Genomic DNA, 21,257 nt, shown 5'->3' with positions numbered 1-21,257 from the left:
TAGACATAGAATTGTGGTTCATTAAAGCAATGGCCAAAATTGTGAATATGCCTTAGCTGATTCTGCTTTTGTTTGTTTTCTTTTTGCTTTAGGTCTTTCTCTGCTTTAAGGTTAGCACACCCATCTGGTATTTTCAGTTCCTCCCATGTGCTGTGGTTTTTCCAGCCTTTGAGTTCATGTGTGTGCTGTGCCCTTTGCCTCAGTCTTTCCTCTTCCTTACCTGGTTCTGTTCTCCCTCCTAGAGAAGCCTGCTTTGATCCCAGCCCTGCCTGCCAGTAACTGATTATCCTACTGTGTGTTTTTATAATGCCTCTGCTTGTGGTTTGTAGTGTTTAGCATATTCTGTGTTGCTATTCACCTGTGTGCTGCTTGCTGTCCCCTCCACAGATGGGACGGTTCTAGAAGGCAGGCGTTTGTCTGGTCATTAATCTTAGCCTGTCAGGACTGCTGTGCCTTTTCAAGGGTCACTGTTGTGAATCACGTAGGAACTCCGTGGTCACTTCAGCATGTGCTTGTGCGCATGCTCTCTCATGGCCTCCCCCACAGTAACCACTAATAGAATGTTGTCAGAAGCTACCTGGCTTCTTTTGGGCTCGCCTGGGAAGATCATCTGGTCTAAAGAGTCCATCAGTCCTTGCTGTTTTTCTGTTTTCTGGATGAGTCAGGGAACAGGGCTACAAATATGGAATCAAATGTATTTGGACTCTAATAGTTTCATCCTGGAGAATATTCTGAAGTACCTACTGTGGATCAGATTCTCCTTGAATGTAGCCAAATGGGAAACCAAAGCTGACCCTGATAGCTCCCTAAATTTCTTCCTTTGCTCTGATGACAATTTCTCCTAGGAGTCCTGATTTCAGAGCGACACGACTCAGCTTCCTGAAAAACGAAATGAGTATAAAGTGTCTTATTGTACATAAGTCCTACTGCTGAGGTGTGTGACAGTTCCTTGGAGGTCTAATTCTGATGATGGCCTTTTGCATTCTGTAGACTCTTAAGTTCTTGTGTTCCTGATGAACATATGGGTTTTAGATTAGATGTAGGACCCACTAAGTCTTAATTAGTAGATAACATTCGCTGAGAAGATTCTCCCAGAACCGCCACCCTTTTCTTTCTTTCTTTCCTTTCTTCTTCCCCTGGACTGGAACTTGCAGTCTGCCTGCTTCAGCTCCCCCATTGCTGAGATTACAGGTGTGCGCCACATGCCTCCTGGGAGATTTCTTATTTAATTTCCATGGACTTATTTGGGTCAAGGTCTTGCAGTGCTTGGGATGAAACCCAGGGCCTCTTTTTACATTGTGGGATAAGACTACTGAGCTGAGCTGAGCTGAATATTTCATTGTTGAAAGGAAAAAAACAAAACAAAACAAAAAAACCCAACTGGCCTATTACAGTAGTTAGTGGAAACAGTTAGGCTTTGTTATTCCATATAAAGACAGCTGAGTGAGGGTCACGAGCTAGCTGAAGCAGTAAAGTATATATAAAGTCTCAGGTTCAGTTCCCAAATGCTTCTCTAAAAGAATAGTTTTAGACATAGTTACCTGTGGTATTGGGTGTGTAATTGAAATCGTAGAAGTTGAACTAATGTTAATGACAGGGAGGTCTTTCCATTAACTTTACCATCCTGTGATAGTCTCTCAGTGCGTTATAGACTCTGAAACTTCTCTCCTGGGATCCACTTGTAATACTGTGGGTTCCGGAAGATAACCTTGGCTTGTCAGGATTATTTATACGAGAAGCCCAGGCAAAGAACATAGCGGAGTTAGCAGTAAATGGCTGAAATGGGGTAGATGAAAGCTGGGAGGGGATGGTAGGGTTGTGATGGGTTTGTCCCATTTGCAGGGGGAGGTTGAAAGTTGTCTCCACTCTGGTTGCGGTGAGTCACCAGATTGTTTGTATTTCAGAACCTGTACATGCACAAACATATACAGTATAAGATATGTACAGCAATGATATATTATTATAACATATATCTGTGTTGAAATCTCTCAAACAAAACACAAGTATGTGCTGTACGTAATTCAGGGTCACATGTTTACTTCCCATTTCTCTCTCTCTCTCTCTCCTCTATCTGTCTCTCTCCCATCCCAGTATCCCAGGCTAGTCTTGAACTACTGATCTTCCTGTCTCAGCCTCCTGAATGCTGATTCTAGATCTCACCAAACATGACTCTATTTGTGCTCTACAGACTATCTGAATAGTAACTCCTGATCTCTTTCAAAGCTCTTTATCCTTTGTGGTGGTTTGAATGAGAATGGTCCCCCATAGGCTCATATATTTGAATGTCTGGTTCCCAGTCGGTGGACTATTTAGGAAGGATTAGGAGATATGGTTGTGTTTGAGGAGATGTTTCCCTGGGAGTGGGTTTTGAGATTTCAAAAGTCCACACCAGGCAGTCTCACTTATGCTTTTTCTGGTGTTTGTAGATAAGATGTAAGCTCTCAGCCACTGGTGACAGTGCCCTGCTTGCCTGCCTGCTGCCATGGGTCTTCTGTTTACACACTGAGTCAGTAATGGCATCATTTGCCTGTGAGTGAAGAGAGCATGTTCTATAAAGCTTAGTGACTTACGAGTTTCTCTACTAATATTACACTTTACTGAAGTGTTTTTCTGTAAGGCCATATGGAACTTAAACATGTATTTTTTTTTTTATATTATAGGCACATAGTTGGAAAGAGAGGGGATACCAAGAAGAAAATAGAAATGGAGACTAAAACATCTATTAGCATTCCTAAACCTGGACAAGAAGGAGAAATTGGTGAGCTTTAGACATAATTTATATTTACACTAATTTCTTTTTTTATTACAGATGTGCAAACACATCCAGCCTTCAAAAATTTTTTTAAAGATTTATTTACTTATTATGTATACAATGTTCTGTCTGCATATATTTCTGCACACCAGGAGAGGGCACCAGATCTCATTACAGATGGTTGTGAGCCACCATGTAGTTGCTGGGAATTGAACTCAGGACCTCTGTAAGAACAGCCAATGCTCTTAACCTCTGAGCCATCTCTCCAGCTCCCCAACCTTCAATTTTTTTTTTTTTTGTTTTTTTGTTTTACGAGACAGGGTTTCTCTGAATTGTTTTGGAGGTCGGTCCAGCCTGGCCTCGAACTCACAGAGATCTGCCTGCCTCTGCCTCCCGAGTGCTGGGATTAAAGGCGTGCACCACCACCGCCCGGCAACCTTCAAAGTTTTTTAAAATTATATTTATTTAGTGTGTGTGTGTGAGGTGGGGTGGGGGTGTGTGTGTGGGTGGGTGTGTCTGTGTCTGTGTGTATGGGTACATAGTGCCATGGCATATGGACAATCTACAGGAGTTGGTTCCCTCTTTCCAGTTTCTGGGTTCTGGGCATTGAACTTAGATTTTCAGGTTTGACAACAGTAAGCTTCTTTATCCATTGAGTCTTCTCACTGATCACTCCCTAATCCCCTTTCTTTTTAGACAGGGTGTCATGTAACCTTGACTGGCCTTAAATTCACTATGTAGCTGAGGCTGGCCTTTAGAGAGAGAGAGAGAGAGGGAGGGAGGGAGGGAGGGAGGGAGGGAGAAGAGAGGTGTGCACATGTTCCTCTCTCTCTCTCTCTCTCTCTCTCTCTCTCTCTCTCTCTCTCTCTCTCTCTCTCTCTCTGTGGTTCCTGTGTTGCTGTGGGTATGCATGTTGCATCTGTGCATGTGGAAACCAGAGGTTGATATCAAGTGCCTTTCTTTTTCAGTTGATCTCCATCTTAAATTTTTATGTTTGTTTATTTTAGAGGTAGGATCTCTCACTGAACGTAGAACTCCTGATCTGGCCAGAGTGACTGGCCAGCGAGCCCCAGGATCTCTGTGTCCATCTTCCAAGCCCTGGAGTCACAGATGTGCTCTCTACACCCAAGTCTTATTCGGGTTCTAGGGATCCAAATTCAGGTCTTGATGCTTGTGCTGCAAGCACTTTACTGATCAAGCACCTCCCCAGCCCCAAATACTGTACTTTCAGATTTATTCTGTTTACGTTGAATTCACTAGCAGTTTTCTTCACCTTGGTGCTGTTTGATATACCCACGATCAGAGCCCTTTCAGATCCCTGGAGATGATAGTGTCAGATGGCATTCACCTGTCAAGCATTTGTGGGTTCTCGAACCTGTTAATGTTTTTCTTCCTTTGCTTGCAGTGATCACTGGTCAGCATCGAAATGGCGTAATTTCAGCCCGAACGCGGATTGATGTTCTTCTGGACACCTTTAGAAGGAAGCAGCCCTTCACTCACTTCCTGGCCTTTTTCCTCAATGAAGTTGAAGTTCAGGAGAGATTTCTGAAGTTCCAGGAGGAAGTGCTGGAGAAGTGCTCCATGGTAAGTAGAAAGCAAAATCTTTTTTTTTTTTAAAGTAAGAAATGGCTCATGATTCAAGCAGGAAAATAGATACATCTGCCCATAGGCTTTTATACGAGATATGGAGCATCTCCCTTTAAAAATGTATTTATTTGTTTTGTGTGTGTGAATGTGTGTGGGGCACACCTGCCCCTGTGGAGGCCAGAGATTGGTGGGAGGTGTCTGCCTTCTCTCCTCTGTCTACCTTCTGTTTTGAGACATGGTTTCTCATTGAACCTAGAGCTTGCCACTTGGCAGTTCTTGCTGGTCAGCTAGCCCTTGGGATCCTCCTGCTTCTGTGCCCCCCCATCTTCCCTCCTTGCCCATGCTGAAGATACAGATACCTGCTGCAGCACCTGACTTTTAGCTAAAACTTTTTTATTTTATGTGGGTATGTGTCTACAGGTATGTCTGTGTGAGGGTGTCAGATCTCGGAGTTACAGACTGTTGTTAGCTGCCATGTGGGAGAGCTGTCAGTGCCCTTCACCACTGGGCCATCTTGCCAACACCAGCGCCTGGCATTTATGTGGGTACTGGGAATCTGAAATCAGGCCCTCTTGCTCATGCAGCAGGCACTTTACCTACTGAACCATCTCCCTAGCCCTCGTCTTTTTAATTTTCAGTTATATTATTTCATGTACACATGAGTTTTGCCTACATGTGTAGTCTATGTGCTATGTGTTGCCTGGTGTCTGAGGAGGCCAGAAAAGGACATTGGATCTTCTGGGATAGGAGTTGCTATGTAGCTGAGAATGACTTTGAACTCTTGCTCCCCCTGCCAGCGTTTCCCAAGTCCTGGAATTACCGTGCCTGCCTGGAAGGCCATTCCTATGGTACGGTATTCCATTCCATGCCTTTTGGGTGGCAGATGAAGGAAGTACCATTATTTGCTGGTTTTCTGCCTCCAGGTAGTTGTGGCTCCTTTGGGATTAGTACTGTTTATAAAGACAAATTGGTGCATAGAATCATAGGGCCGGAGAGATGGCTCAAAGTTTAAGAGTACTTACTGCTCTGGAAGACTTGGGTTCAGTTCCCAGCATCCACATGGCAGCTCAGAACTGCCTAGAACTCCAGTTCCAGGGGCTGCAATGTCCTCTCCTGGCTTCTGTGGGCTTTGGTTGTGTTCCAGATCTTCTGAAACTCTTGGTCTCAAGCAGTCCTCTGGCAGAAGTGGAAAAGCCATGTGTGTGTGTGTGTGTGTGTGTGTGTGTGTGTGTGTGTGTGTTTGAGTCTTCATGTATTTATCCAAATTATTGTCAAGAAATTTGGGTACTTCAAAGTAAAACTTTCTTTAGGCTTCTTTCCCTGCTTTTGCCAATACTAGATGTTCTTCTGTGTTGTTTTGTCATAGGAAGGGACAAAAGAGGCAGAGGTTTCATTTGCAGGCTCTTCATTACAAAGTGTGTTCCAAAGGAAACTCAGGACACAGAGTGGGATGCTGTGCAGGACACATGATGGAAGGGGTGCTGTGCAGGACACATGATGGAAGGGGTGCTGTGCAGGACACATGATGGACAGGGATGCTGTATAGGACACATGATGGACAGGGATGCTGTGCAGGACACATGATGGAGGGGATGCTGTATAGGACACATGATGGACAGGGATGCTGTGCAGGACACATGGAGAGGGTGCTGTGCAGGACACATGATGGAGGGGATGCTGTGCAGGACACATGATGGAGGGGGTGCTGTACAGGACACATGATGGACAGGGATGCTGTGCAGGACACATGATGGAGGGGATGCTGTGCAGGACACATGATGGAGGGGATGCTGTGCAGGACACATGATGGAGGGGATGATTTTCAGGAAGGGCTTTGTTAGGCTGTAGTATTTTCAGGTCACTTGTCTTTTAAGTACTTTCACGTTCTGCATATAGGTCACGTTTTAAACAGCCGTTTCAAGGCTGTTTAACTTTATAAAAATATCAGTGTTGGTGAGATGGCTTAGTGGGTAAAAGAGTTTGCTGTGCAAGCCCACAACCTTGGTTTGGTTCCTGGAACCCATGTACGTCGGGAGGAGAAAACTGAGTTCACAAAGTTGTCTTTTCACCTCTACATGTGTGTTGTGGCATGCACACATACCCCTTACCTCCCATTTACACCCACATATACACCACACACACACACACACACACACTTACACACACCTCACCACACACACCCACACACATACCACATACACTCACACACACTTGCTTGTTTTTCATCCTGGAAGCTAGTTCTTTGAAGAGTATATGGTTTGCAAATATTTTCTTCTATCGGGTGGTGGTGGCACACGCCTTTCATCCCAGCACTCGGGAGGCAGAGGCAGGTAGATCTCTGTGAGTTCAAGGTCAGCCTGGTCTACAAGAGCTAGTTCAGCCTCTAAAGCCACAGAGAAACCCTGTCTTGAAAAACCAAAAAAAAATTTTTTTTGTCTCAAAATGTAGTTTGTCTTTTTATTCTCTTACCAGTTATTTTTTGTGGAATAAATATATTACATTTGAATGGTCTAGTTTATAATTTTTTGTATTGTAGATATTCTGATGTCACAACTAGCAACTTTTTGCATGCATAGCTATAAAATATGAAACTCCACTTATGCCTTCTTTCAGATTTTGTATGGTTTTGTTTGTTTTGCTTTTTTATTTTTAGGTATTTAGTTTAGGTTTTTTTTTTTTTTTTTATTTTGAGACAGGGTTTCTCTGTAGCTTTGAAGGCTGTCCTGGAACTTACTCTGTAAACCAGGCTGACCTCAAACTCACAGAGATCTGCCTGCCTCTGCCTCCCAAGTGCTGGGATTAAAGGCGTGCGCCACCAACGCCCGGCTTAATTTAGTTTTTTTATATTTTGTTTTTTTATTTTTAAATTTAAATTAGGAACAAGGTTGCTTCACATGTCAATTCCAGGTCCCTCTCCCGCACCCTCTGTAAGCGTTTCGTCGGGATGGGTCAGGACAGGATGGAACAGGAGTGGGTCAGGTATTCTGGCACTCGGGAGTCACAGAATACCCAGTGTTACACAGCTCAGGTGGAAAGGTATCCTGGAGCTCGGGAGCCAAGGATACTGAGTGTTACACAGCTCAGGTAGAAAGGTATCCTGGAGCTCGGGAGCCAAGGACCACCACAGGTTGCAGTAAGCTTGGCAGCTTACAGCCTTGCCTCAGAGAAAGGCTTCTCCGGTGTATCAGCTCCGCTCCAGCAGGACAGGGTCTTCCAGCTGGGGATGTTCGCCTAGTGTAGCAGTTTTGCTCCGCAGGAGGTTTCTCGGGCGAAGTTGCTACAGTTCAGCTCTGCTCCTGGAGAGCCGAGGGGAGAGCAGGGAGCCGGGCGGGAGCAGAGTGTAACAACTCCGCTCTGCCAAGGAAGGTTTCCCGGGCAAGTGTTACAGCGCTGCTCGCTCTGCTCTGCTCTGCTCTGCCCAGGGCCGCCTTTGCTCTGTCGCAGCCGCAAAAGAAGATCTTCACCCGAAGCTCATCCAAAGGGGTTTATTGGAAGACAGCTGGACCAGCCAAGCTGAACATACACAGGGTTTATATAGGGATTGGGGAAGTTTTTCCAGAGTAGGGATTGGTCCAATTTCAGTGCTGAGCTCAGATTGGCTAGAGCTCTGCTCCGGGATTGGTTACTTTTTTACACAGGATTAGGGTCAGATTTGGCTCTGGTTTCAGGGCCAAAGTGTGTTTCTTTCTCTGGTCCTTTTTAGCCTTTTGCCTCCAATTTTAGGGCCAGGGTACATTTCTTTCACTGACTCAGATTCCAGGGACAAAGTGTGTTCCTTTGGCACTGGTTTTAGGGTCAGGGTACATTTCTTTGGTTGTGGTTGCAGGGCCAAAGTGTGTTTCTTTGGCTCTGCTCAGGGTGTGTTTCTTTGACTGGTCCCTTTTCCCTACACCCTCCCCTCCTCCCGCACCCTCCCACCAACCCTGGTATTTAGTTTAGTTAATCTTTGTATAAGGTGTGACACTGAGCTGTGGCTGTGGCTAGGTATTAAGTGTTTGTGTATTTTTATTGCCAACCCCCACCCCTAAATGAAGGTAAGTTAGTTATTTTTTTAGAGACCTATTTATATTTATTTATGTGTAGGTCTCTGTCCCATGTTCATGAAGTGCCTGTGGAGCCAGAAGAGGGCTTCAGATTCAATAGAGGTGGAGTTAATGAGCCATCCTGGGGGGCTGGGAACCAAACCTTGCTGCCTTGCAAGAGCATCCAGTGCTCCTAACCACTGAGATCTCTCCAGTCTCCTCCCTTTTGTATATGAATGTCCATGCCATGTTTTCTTAACCCTGTAATAAAGACAGTTGGGCTGGGTGGTGGTGGCACACTCCTTTGATCCCAGTGCTTGGAAGGCAGAGGCAGGTGGATCTCAATGAGTTCAAGGCCAGCCTGGTCTACAAAGTAAGTTCTAGGACAGCCAGAGCTGTTGCACAGAGAAACCCTATCTCAAAAAACAAACAAACAAAAAATTTGAAATAAAATACATCAGTGGTCAATATCTGTATTTTTCAGAGAGGTAGACTAAGGTCTGATTCTGGAGTTCTTTCTTACTTGCAGTTGAGCAAATGAGCTTGTCTAATGACCTGATTGGGAGCATTGTAGGAAGAATTAAATTAGTTAAAGTACTCAGCATGGTGCCTGGTTCATAATAGATATTTATTGGGTGTTAGCTGTCCTTCCATATTTACTGTTGGCTAGGTAAAAGTGTTGTTTGGAGAGTTAAGATTAGGTGGGCTGGGGATGTAGCTCAGATGGTAAAGTGCTTCCCTAGCATGCTGGGAGTCTTGGGTTCAATGCCTAATACTGCATAAACAGGGTATACTGGTGCATGCCTGTAATCCTAGCATTAGGATATAGGAGTCCCAGTCATCTTCAGTTACAAAGTGAATATGATCCAGCCTGGGAAACATGAGACACTGTCTGGAAAACAAAAGATTAGATGAAGTTAGCTTCGATAGTTGTAGTAGTGGCAGTGACAATTTTTAAAAAAATCTTTATTATGAATACAGTCTTTTATCTGTGTACATGCTTGTAGCCCAGGAAAAGGCATCAGACCTCATTATAGATGGTTGTGAGCCACCATGTGGTTGCTGGGAATTGAACTCAGGACCTCTGGAAGAACATGCAGTGCTTTTAACCTCTGAGCCATCTCTCCAGCCCGACAATTTTTTTGATATAATTTTTTCCTAAGTCACCTCCCCCCCCCCCACCTTGAGACAGGGTTTCTCTGTGTAGTCCTGACTGCTCTGGAACTCACTCTGTAGACCAAACTGGCCTTGAACTCACAGAGATCCACCTGCCTCTGCCTCCTGCCTTCTAAGTGGTAGGATTCAAAGGCATGTGCTACCATGCCCAGCTTTTTTAGCTCATTTAAACAATGTTATTTCTAGTTTTCTAAGACAGAGTCTCATTTAGCTTAGGCCTGACCTTGAGTTCATCAAGGAACTGAGGTGGGCTTTGATAGTTCTGCCTTTGCTTCTCAAGTGCTGGGCTCATGGGCAGGTGCCATGTGCCTGGCAAATCTTTTCTTTATTCTTCCCTTCTTCCTTCCTTCCCTCCTTTCCTCTTCCCCTTCCTTTTGTTTCTACTGCCCTATTTATTGTTTTATGTTATTTTTAAAAGATTTATTTGTCCGGGCAGTGGTGGTGCATGCCCAGCACTTGGGAGGCAGAAGCAGGCCTTGAACTCACAGAGGTCTGCCTGCCTCTGCCTCCCAAGGGCTGGGATTCAATTGTCGGGCTGGAGAGATGGCTCAGAGGGATTCAAGGAGTGTGCTACCACAGCCTGGCTCAGACTGTCCTGTTAAGCTGGATTTTTGGGCGCTAAAATATAGTGAGATAGATATGTGGGTATAGAAATACTGGGGAAAAAAAGCTGGGCATTGGTGGCACATGCCTTTATTCCCAGCACTCGGGAGGCAGAGGGAGGTGGATCTCTGTGAGTTCGAGACCAGCTTGGTCTACAAAGCGAGTTCCAGGACAGCCTCCAAAGCCACAGAGAAACCCTGTCTCGAAAAACCAAAAAAAAAAAAAAAAAAAAAAAGAGAGAGAGAGAGAGAGAGAGAGAGAAAGAAAAGAAATACTGGAAGCCAGGTGCTTTTGTGCATCAGTGTTGAGAATTGTAAAACTTATTACTTAATGAGACTATGAGGGTGAGTAGATTCAGACTGTACAACTATGAAGATTACCGGGACATCATAGGAATTACATAACCCATGGTAAATGACAAGATTGACTTTTAGTACTTGCAAGGTTTATGTGTGTGTCAGATACTCACGTGTATATTAGAGCATAGTTTTCATTTACATCTCAAAGCAAGGCAACTTCATTTTGCCTGGGAATGGAAAGTGGGCTAGAAGTTCGAAAGCACTGTCATGAGAGATACAGTTCAGAGGCAGGACACTGGCTTGGTCCAGGGTACAAGACAAAAGAAAGAAAATCCACAAGTATGAAGTGTCAAAGCATCACTTTTTTTTTTTTTTTTTTTTTGCTGGCAGTGAGGTTGGTCAGTTTTGAAATTCTGTTCCTTGTAAATACCAATGTAGCCGAAGCTCTGTCTTAGTTGTTTTCAGTGTTACGAATTCCTCATGTAAGACAAGTGCATTGTGCCTATGTGTGTATCTGCACACCTTTTCATCTTCTTGTTTTTCTTTTGGCTCCTGGCATAGGCTGGAAAGATCACTTTAATTCTACCAGAATGAGATTGTCTGCTATGAACATCATGCTGGCCTTAATCAGCCTGAATTACTTCTGTCCTGCTTTCAGGGAGACTTCATACTGACATAACCTCCTTCCTGCTTTTAAACCATTCCCTGGGAGCAGCAGGGGAAGAACACAGCATAAAAGAGGAAATAAGTGAGGGACTTTTATCTCTGTTATTTGGGAGAGGTTTTTAGTGAGCTTCATTCTGGTGTTAGAATGACAGACCAGTGGCTTTAAAGGCCTGTAGTCATTTTCTAGTGGCAGTCTGCATGTGTGACCCAGGCCAGGTGAATTCTGTCCTAGAAGCCTTGAGGACCTTGTGCTTGTCCACTGAGGTGCCATGGGTATCCTCAGAGGCTGCATGACATCAGTTTATTCTGGCTCCTCTTAAGCTCACCCGAGAGCTCTGATAGAGTTTCATTGTCATTAAAAGGGGACAGGGTAGAATCAGCAGTGTGGTATCCATGCCATTAAACACTGCACTAGGGAGGCAGAGGCAGGTGGATCTCTGAGTTTAAGGCCAACCTGGTCTACATGGTAAGGTATAGGCCAGCCAGCGCTACATCATGAGACTCTTGTTTGGAGAAGAAAAAAAAAAGGTATGGTGGATCATATCAGCATTCCTTTATTTAAAACACAGGAAAACGAAATCCCTCTCTCCCTTTCTTCATTGCTTTTGAGACAAGATCTTGTTTTGTAGCCCAGGCTGGCCTGGAACCTACTATATAACCCAGGTTGGCTTCAAATTTGAAGTGATCCTTTGCTTCAGCCTCCCAGGGGCTTAGATTGTAGGTGTGAACCATCATGCCTGGCATTAGTTTCCAACTTACATTAAAGCTATCCTTAATTTTCCTGTTTATGATGGTATTATAAATAGCCTTTTTGAAAATTAAAGTTTTCTTTGTTTCAGTTTTCAACTGTCTATCACTATTATTTGGAAATAATTGGTGTTTGTTGACATTGTCAAGTTCACTTTTGTAGATGAGTGTGGAGGGTTACAATAACAAAGCAACAAAGCCTGGAGGGCGTACAGAACACTGATTCATTTCTCCAAATCTTGGAGCCTGGAAATCTGAGCTAAATAACTTGGTGGGATTGATTTCTTCAAAACCAATCTTCTTGGCTTGCAAATGGCTATCTTCTTCTGGTGTCTTCCCATGGGCTCTCCTTGTGTGTTTCTGTGTCCTAATAATGTCTTACATGGGCTCCAGACATCAAGTTGGAGCCCATCCATATGACTTCATTTTTACCTTAATTATCTCAGCAGAGGATCTGTTACCAAATGTATTCATACTCTAAGGATCTTGTGTAACTCAGGCTGATCTTGAACTTGATACACAACCACAGATAATCATGAAGTGATCCTCCTGACTCTGCCTCCTAAGTGCTAGGATTATAGTGCCACCATACTGGGCTTCAGAAACCTCATCCTATCCCTTTATCGCCCTTTGTTGGATTACTCCCTTAAAAGTAAGTGGCCTCTTCCGTCTCTTTGTTTGGTAGTATGGTTGTCCTTGACCTCACCCTTCACTCTTGAAGGAAATAAAATTTACTTTTAGCAAAGTGTTTCCTGAAATTACCTTCTCTGTGCTCATCTGTTATATAGGAAATGTTATTTTGACTATAGACATTATCACCATGGTCCCTGTGCTTCAGCTTTCTAAGCCCGAGTGTTCAATGTGGGATTTAGCTGCTCACAGATGTCGATAAGGTATTTTTAATCTATGTGATCTGCAGGTAAACGGCACCTCATTTTTTCAGTCCTTCCTTGCTCACTTTATGATTCATAAATGTCTTACTGTCTGTAAGTTCAAGAAGTATATTATAACTCTGTGCATCTCTCAATCATCTGTAGCTAGTGATGCCGCTATAATTCCACTTTATCTCACAGCAGGGTCTGGGAGAAAGCACATCAGTAATGAAAAACAGTAATTCAAACTGTGTGTGGTGAAGCGTTCTGAGACTTATAGATCCGTCTGCAGCAACCCAGCAACCAGGGAGTTTTCAGGCTGCCTAGAGAACCTGAATTGGTTTTAGCTCCAGAGACATGATTTTCATACTGTGTGAGGCTGCCACTGCGCTGAAATGGCTCTTGGGTCTAAGTTCTCCTACTCCCCCTAGTTACCCTAGTTAGGGTCTTTTTTTTTTCTATTAGGATTATTCACTGAAGAAGAAAAGTATGTATAAAAACTTTAACATATCACTTAGAATTCTTTATATATTAGGAAAATTGGAAAATTTGTAGTTACCTTATGAAATGATTTAGAATGAAGATGGTCTGGTTATAGGAAGAATCACAAACCCTTTCAGTCCTGATGTTGGTTAGGAAAGTAAGAACAGGGAGGTACTTAGAGCATTCACACATTTCACACAGTTCATATACTCTATTAAATGCCTATTGCATGCTATCTAGAGATAACACATTGTAAGTCTATATTTTATACTAATAGTGGACTCTGTCCTTAAAGATTCCATACCCTACTGGGGTGGGGGTTGGAGATAGACTTCTCCCAGAATGGTATTGTAAATGGAATGCTGTAAGAGCAGTGCAGAGGGCACCTAGAGGGGATTCTGTGGCAGTCAGAGAAGGCTTGCTAAGGTCAAGTGACACTTAGGATTTTGAAGGAAGGGTAGGGTTTTCTGTCAGGCCCGTCTGGAGAGGACATGGCACTTTTGAGGTGTTGAGGGGAGGATGAAGAGTTTCTTGAGACTGGAAAGTGGATAGGCAGGAATGATGTAGGTGTCGAAAGGGGACAGATAAATAGCTTTGAGGTTCTGATGAATCTTAATTTGCGTTAACCCTTGTAAAAAACTAGGGTAGTGAATTTAGCATTGTAGAAAAATAATTGTGAATGTGGTTGGAGGATGTCTTCAGAGGTAAAGAGTTCAGTACCAGTTAGGAACCTTTTGATACAGTCTGGAAAGAAGCTGGGGTTTCTGGTATATTGGGAGGGATGTACACCAGGGATGTTTCATAGGCTTTCTCCACAGTGGAGATAGCAATAGTACTGGAGTCACAGTGTTGGTAGGACGAAAAAAATAACTTCATGGCATGTAGATAGTGCTGCGTGAGTGACAGGTGGTGTGTTATAAACTTATCACAGCAAATAGGACTTGCGGTAACCCTGTGTGTTAAAGGGTAAAGGCGAGGGAAAGAGTGGTATCAGTGGCTGCTGAGGGGCTAGGAGTGTAGTTCAGTGGTGGAGTGTAGTTCAGTGATAGAGTGTAGTTCAGTGATAGAGTGTAGTTCAGTGATGGAGTGTAGTTCAGTGGTGCAGTGTAGTTCAGTGATAGAGTGCAGTTCAGTGGTGGAGTGTAGTTCAGTGGTGGAGTGTAGTTCAGTGGTGGAGTGTAGTTCAGTGATAGAGTGTAGTTCAGTGATAGAGTGTAGTTCAATGGTAGTATAGTTCAGTGATAGAGTGTAGTTCAGTGATAGAGTGTAGTTCAGTGATGGAGTGTAGTTCAGTGGTGCAGTGTAGTTCAGTGATAGAGTGCAGTTCAGTGGTGGAGTGTAGTTCAGTGGTGGAGTGTAGTTCAGTGGTGCAGTGTAGTTCAGTGATAGAGTGTAGTTCAGTGATGGAGTGTAGTTCAGTGATGGAGTGTAGTTCAGTCATAGAGTGTAGTTCAGTGATAGAGTGTAGTTCAGTGATAGAGTGTAGTTCAGTGATAGAGTGTAGTTCAGTGATAGAGTGTAGTTCAGTGGTGGAGTGTAGTTCAGTGATGGAGTGTAGTTCAGTCATAGAGTGTAGTTCAGTGATAGAGTATAGTTCTGTGGTGGAGTGTAGTTCAGTAGTAGTGTAGTTGTGATAGAGTGTAGTTCTGTGGTGGAGTGTAGTTCAATGGTAGTGTAGTTCAGTGATAGAGTGTAGTTCAGTGATAAAGTGTAGTTCTGTGGTGGAGTGTAGTTCAGTAGTAGTGTAGTTCAGTGATAGAGTGTAGTTCAGTGATAGAGTGTAGTTCAGTGGTGGAGTGTAGTTCAGTGATGGAGTGTAGTTCAGTGATAGAGTGTAGTTCAGTGATAGAGTGTAGTTCAGTGGTGGAGTGTAGTTCAGTGATAGAGTGTAGTTCAGTGATAGAGTGTAGTTCTGTGGTGGAGTGTAGTTCAGTAGTAGTGTAGTTCAGTGATAGAGTGTAGTTCTGTGGTGGAGTGTAGTTCAATGGTAGTGTAGTTCAGTGATAGAGTGTAGTTCAGTGATAGAGTGTAGTTCTGTGGTGGAGTGTAGTTCAGTAGTAGTGTAGTTCAGTGATAGAGTGTAGTTCTGTGGTGGAGTGTAGTTCAATGGTAGTGTAGTTCAGTGATAAAGTGTAGTTCTGTGGTGGAGTGTAGTTCAGTAGTAGTGTAGTTCAGTGATAGAGTGCTCACCTAGTGTTCATGAGGCACTGGGTTCCATCCCCCGCTCTGCTGAAGGGAGTGTGGGGAGAGGAGAATCAAAGCAGAAGCTGAGGATCTGCCTTGCAGCAAGTGTGGTGGCACTGTCACTAGTCACCAGTGTGTCTTTGGGAATTCATGTTGGTTCCAGAAGCATCACTCACTAATGCGTGTAAGCAGCCTTTGGAGGCACAGTTAAGCTAAGAGAGCTCCTCCTTTAGGAAGGGAGAGGCTCTTCTGATTAATGGGTGCATGGGGAAGCTCATTCTCTGGTCAGATGAAGGCTGTTCTTTTTTAGAAGAACCCCTCTACCTTCTCAGCGTGTCTGAATAGAGAGAATTTATAGGCCAGAGGAATCAGTGTATACGATTTAACAAGCTATTTGATTAATAGCATGTAGAGGCTCTCAAGTGAAAGTCAGTTTTCCTGAACACGCTAAAGGAATAACGGGAATGACTCAGCAGAGCCTCATTTAGCTCCCAGTGCTGCTAGAACAGGGAATGTAGAGCTGCTTTGTGCAGTGTTGCCTAGTTGTGTAAAAAGCAGGAGGCAGCCTGTGTTTATTCCATGCTGTTGTGTGCCAGAGACTCCATATACATGTCACTGAACCTCCAGAATGGACCTGAGATGGAGGTGTCATGGACCATGAGCTAGATTTCAGAGCAGCTCAGTGACACACTGCTGATAGCTGGCAGTTAGAACTTGAAGTTTGTTTGTCTGGTTACAAATCCAAATGCTCACCACTCTGCCTTATTTGGACTACTTCATGTGTTAGTGAAGTTTATATAATTTGCCCAGAAGTGCTTTGATGGGATTTTGCCACAAAATAATAATACAGTGAGCAGAAGGACAGGCCTCCATGTTTATTTCCTTTCCGTTTGCACAGAGCACCAGGAAGTGAACTGGTGAGTCCTTCACAGATGCCTGTTCTCTTAGCAGCTCCTTATTTATGGGCTTCATGTGCAATAATTTACAGGACCTTTGTCTTAGAGGTAAGGTAGGTGATTCTCCTATTTCATAGAAGGGGCACTGAAGCTTGGGAAAGTAACACGACTTGTCTAACAACAGTGGGTTGGTAACAGAGTAGAGTTAGGACCTGAGATGATATTCTGGGTTATGACCCAAGCCGTTGTAACTCCTGGAGCTGCTGACACATGATAGACATGTATGTAGTTTGATGATGATGATTTTGTTTTTGTCCCTGTAGTCAGCATCTACTGTCAAGGCAGAACACAGTGATCAGAATCTTCAGAGTTTGCTTCTTAGTCACTGTGTAATAAGCATGACGTTGCAGGTCCAGGTCTGAAGAGAGGCTTCCTGTCTGCTTGCAGGCACTCTGGCAGATGCACCTGGATAATGGCTTGTGTGATTTGAATGTTAAGAAAGCAGAAAGAATGCCCCGTGGTGGGCTAACCCATTGTGTTCTTTTCGTGCCTTTCCTCAAGCTTGCCAGTTTTAGAGCTACATTGCCAACATTTCCTGGAGCTCGAGACTAAAACCGAGATGGGCCTGAGGGTGTGATGCTGCACACCTGTCATCTGAGCTGCTTGGGATGCTGAGGCAGGATGGTGGCAAATGCAAAGCCTAGCTGGTCTATATGTGGCAAAGTGCAGTCTGAGTCACTTAGCAACATTCTGTCTCAAAATAAAAAGGGCTGGGTATATAGTTCAGTGGTAGAATGCTTGCCTAGCATGCGAGAAGCCTTAAGTTCAGTTCCTAGGATCTAAAACGAGGTGAAGTCAGCCAACCCTGTGATGGTGACGAGGCTGCCAGTGGAAAATGACAGCAGCACTTCTGAGCAGAGTTAAGAGTGCACTGGGGGCCTGAACTCTGATTCAGGCTTAAACATGACTCTGATGGAGGCTGCTTGAGGTTTGCTTTGTGAGACCCTGCGTAACCCCTAAAGAAACTGGGGCTCAGAGATGTGACTTTGCCATAAAGAAGCATGCTGATTTTCACCCAGACCAAACTGCCCCAGGAAATTCCTGTTACTTCACCCCTGCTCCCCTCTCCTGGGTGGAAGGTCAATACCGTTAGAATTTTCAGGCGCCAGCCTGGGTGGCCAACCTAATGGAGCAGAACAGTTCCAGCTCCAAATAATGGCAGACTTGGAGCAGGGCCCAGTGTAATTAAACCCTGGAGTAAAGAACTTGATGTTGGTCTTGATTTGTTTCAATGAACAGACTTGAGGTAGGAGTGTATATTCCGAGCAAAGGGAAACAATGGCCCTAGAGATTTATACCACTGTCTTTAATAAGACTGTTTGATCTTATATTAAATTTAGACCATTCTGTAAAAGATATGGTTGACTTATTTTTATTTATTTATATATTTATTTTGGTAGATGACAGTGCTAAGCAGGGTGAAATTTAGTGTTTCTCTACTCATTAGAAGACTTCCCAGTAAGGTTACTGGAATTTCCAGTAGAATTAAAGACAGGATGACCTCATGACTCAAAATCCCCTTAAAGACTTGAGTTCCTGTAACCTTGAGATATTCCATTGTTCTGTGTTCTGTTGTACTTCATGTATTTAGTTTCCCAGTATTCAGTGTTTCCTTGTCAGATAAACCCAAGCTGATAAAAGCAGTAGTCTCTTAAAGGGTAAGGTAAGGTGAGTTCATTGTCTTTTCTGTTTCTATGACAAAATACTTGATAAAAAAATGTAAAAGGGATGTTGAGATGGCTCACTGGATCAGGGCACTTGCTGCCAAGCCTACTGAACTTCGTTAATCCCTGGAACCTACGTGGTGGAAGGAGACAACTGATTCCCAGAAGTTGCCCTTTGACCCCCATACATGTGTGCTATGGCTTGAACATGTATGTGTGCGTGCGTGCATGTACATATACACATAATACAGAGTGTAGTCAATTTAAATAATAAAAACTTCTAAAAAGGAATAGGAAGGAAAGAGTTTCTTTTGGCTATTTCAGAGCTATCGGCCAATGGTAGACTTGCCCATCCTGTGGGCTTGAAGGAGGAAGCTGGGAGTATGGGAGATTATGCTAAACTGCATAGTCTCAGGCAACCTGGGCTGTCCCATGAAACCCTGTCTCAAAAAGATAAGCAAAAAAAGTGTTCAGAATTTGTTTTAGTGTGAACTTGGTGTTCATTTGACCCCCCCCCATGTGTTGTTGGGAGAGAAACTGAAGCACTAATCTAATTAATCTTTCAATAAAAAATCGGGAGTCAGATATTGGGTTAAAAACCTGAAAGACCAGATAAGCAGGGGAGCAGCCACAGTTGCCTCCTACCTCTCCTGTTCCTCTAAGCCTCTGAGTGGCCATTTGGAAACTAGTGGGTAGGAGAGAAACATCCACTACTAGAAACTATGGTTTTGTGCATGTTAAGGACACATTATACTGCTAAGCTATATACCTGACCCCTTAATTCATCTTCAGCTTTAGTTTTTTCCCCCTCCCTTTTAAATCCTTGTTAATTTATTTTTTAATATATATGCCATCAACATACTTTCAAAAGTCAAAATTATATAAAGAATCATGACAGGTGTGGTGGTGCATACTTGCAATCCTAGCACTTGGGAGGCAGAGGCAGATGAATCTCTGTGAGTTCAAGCCTGCTCTACAGAGTGAGTTCCAGGGCAGCCAGTGCTGTTATACAGAGAAACCCTGTTTAAAAAAACAAAACAAAACAAAAATAAAACCAACCAAACAAACAAAAAACCTTTCAAAATATGTTTTAAGTATCCATTTCTAGATATAGGGTCACTGGGTGTGTTGCTCTGCTTAGGTCAGTGTCACAGAATACAGTGGACTGAGAACTTTATTTTTCCACAGTTCTAGAATCTGGAAGATGAAAACCCAGGTGCAAGCAGAGTTGAGACCAGTGAGATGTCTTACTCAATTGCAGATGACTTTGTCTGTGTCCTCCTTATTTTTCGTTCTTTGTGTAAAGATATCAGTTGTGTTGGATTTGAACTCCAGTCAATGACATGACTTTATCTGCTTCAAGGCCCCTTCTCTAAACACAGTCCCGTTGATAGTAAGAGCCCCGACATAGGGTGGGAGCGGAGGTTAACACAGTTCAGTCTAAAACCTTGTTTTGTTCTTTTTTTTTCTTTTTGAGATAGGGCATCCCAGGCTGACATTGAACTCTTAACCCCTCTGCCTTTGCCCTCCAAGTGCTGGGGTTATAGGGCATTCATTTTGCATTTCTACTCACACCATGGGAGCACCCATGTCCTCCCAGTCTGTGCTATGTATGCATGTATTGTCAGGCCTTTGGACTGTCAGTTGAAAGGTGAGAAGTACTCAGTATTTCTTTTTCTTAGTTTATAAAATGTATTTATTACTAATGATCTAAGAGTCTGTCTGTAAGACACACTGATATAGCCAGAATTGGGTGGAAATATATCACATCAATGGTGCTTCTGCTGGGGCATAGGCTGTATGTGGCTGAAGGATCCCCATGGTGGCAGTTCTGGTCTCCTGGGACCCAGAAGCTTATCTCCATGGAAACTAGCCTCACACTGGGATGGAACCTGGGGATCACCCGTGAATATCACTGAGAGATACTTGCAATGGAAAACAACTGTAGGTGTCCTCCCCTGTCCTCTGCTCAGAGCTGCTGCCTAATGTTCCCTCCCCTGTCTTCATAAAGATAGAAGAAATAGAATACTGTGTATGGATAAACAGAAGCTCCCCCAGGACTGCGCTTCCTGAGGGAGAAGGGCAGCAAGGAGAAGCCTCCAGCCCTGAACTCTGCCAACACCCTGGAACCACAAATGATTGACAGAGGGCTGACCCTTCTAGAGGCAGGGAGAATATATCTCCTCTCGAATCCCTCCCATCCCAGTTTGGCAAAAGTCTTGGTTCTTGAGCTCTTGAAGGAGAGCAATTCACTCCAGGCACAGAGGATTGGAAGGCAGGCTGTTGCTGCTTCTCTTGCCACCAGGCCTGACCCTCCCCCTGCCAGAGCCATGTCTCCTCCTCAGTTCTCTTTCTCCAGAAACTGGCTCTCTTACTTCTGTTCCTGCCCCGCCCCCTTCCCTCCAAGTCACTTTGTGTTTGACTTTTCACATGCAATCGGGATATTTCACTCAGGACATGGGCAGACAGTGGTTTACAGAGCACAACTGTCAAACTTATTCATGTATGTGTATGTGTGTGCTAGGTCCAAAGGAAACTCCAATTCCTGAAACTTCAAAAGACAGTCTAGTGCGCTCAAGGGACATATGACTCCCCGTGGCACCTATTAGCATATCAAAGCCCATGCTGGCCTCCAGGCTCCCTCAGTATTACAAGTACCTGTTACTCAAAGTCCATGCTAGCATCCTGTCCTTCTCACCTCTTTTCCTCCCCTAATCTCCTTCCAGTTTACAGGATTCCCTACCCAGCTGCTCCTTCTCCTTATTACCCTGCTGGTCACCGTATGCTGGCACTCTGTCTCTCTCTCTCTGTCTCTCTCTCTCTCTCTCTCCTCTCCTCTCCTATCCTCTCCTCTCTCCTCTCTGTTCTGCTCTTATTTCTCTGACTATCTTTTCTCTATCCTCTCTCTCTCCTGCTAGTCTTCTCTCTCACAGATAGCCCTGGCCAGGTCCAATCTGCTACTTCTTTCTTGCTCTGCTCTGGACTCGTCCAGATGCCTCTGGCTGTTCTGTCTCTCATATCTACAATAAAAACCTTCCCATGGAGTGGTCATGCCATCATTTTATATAGCATGGACTACCTGATTTCATTTTATTATCTTGCTCTAATCTGAAGAGGGAAAGTTAGATTGAGGGTTGACAGTTCACATTAAGGATGTTTAACAACTTTTCATGAGCTGATTGTGACTTTCAGTTATGAGGTGGTAATAGTAGAATTACTAATCTGAAGTCCAAAAGTCTAGGAAAG

The 21,257-nt window shown here is 43.9% G+C and overlaps 1 protein-coding gene across 4 annotated transcripts in view; it reads left to right on the top strand.

Moving 5' to 3' along the window:
- The window catches only part of Ascc1 (activating signal cointegrator 1 complex subunit 1), an 83,425-nt gene that overhangs the window by 5,824 nt on the left and 56,344 nt on the right, over nt 1-21,257 (top strand). For all 4 annotated transcript variants that reach the window (XM_040732056.1, XM_040732055.1, XM_040732057.1 and 1 more), the window contains exons 4-5: nt 2,661-2,758; nt 4,158-4,336. In XM_040732056.1, coding sequence (XP_040587990.1) covers nt 2,661-2,758; nt 4,158-4,336 — 277 coding nt within the window. The remainder of the gene's footprint in view (nt 1-2,660; nt 2,759-4,157; nt 4,337-21,257) is intronic.

This window comes from Mesocricetus auratus, unplaced genomic scaffold (genome assembly GCF_017639785.1).
Source record: "Mesocricetus auratus isolate SY011 unplaced genomic scaffold, BCM_Maur_2.0 Super-Scaffold_100027, whole genome shotgun sequence".
Classification (NCBI taxonomy): Eukaryota; Metazoa; Chordata; class Mammalia; order Rodentia; family Cricetidae; genus Mesocricetus; species Mesocricetus auratus.
This window is presented reverse-complemented; position numbering and strand designations above follow the sequence as displayed.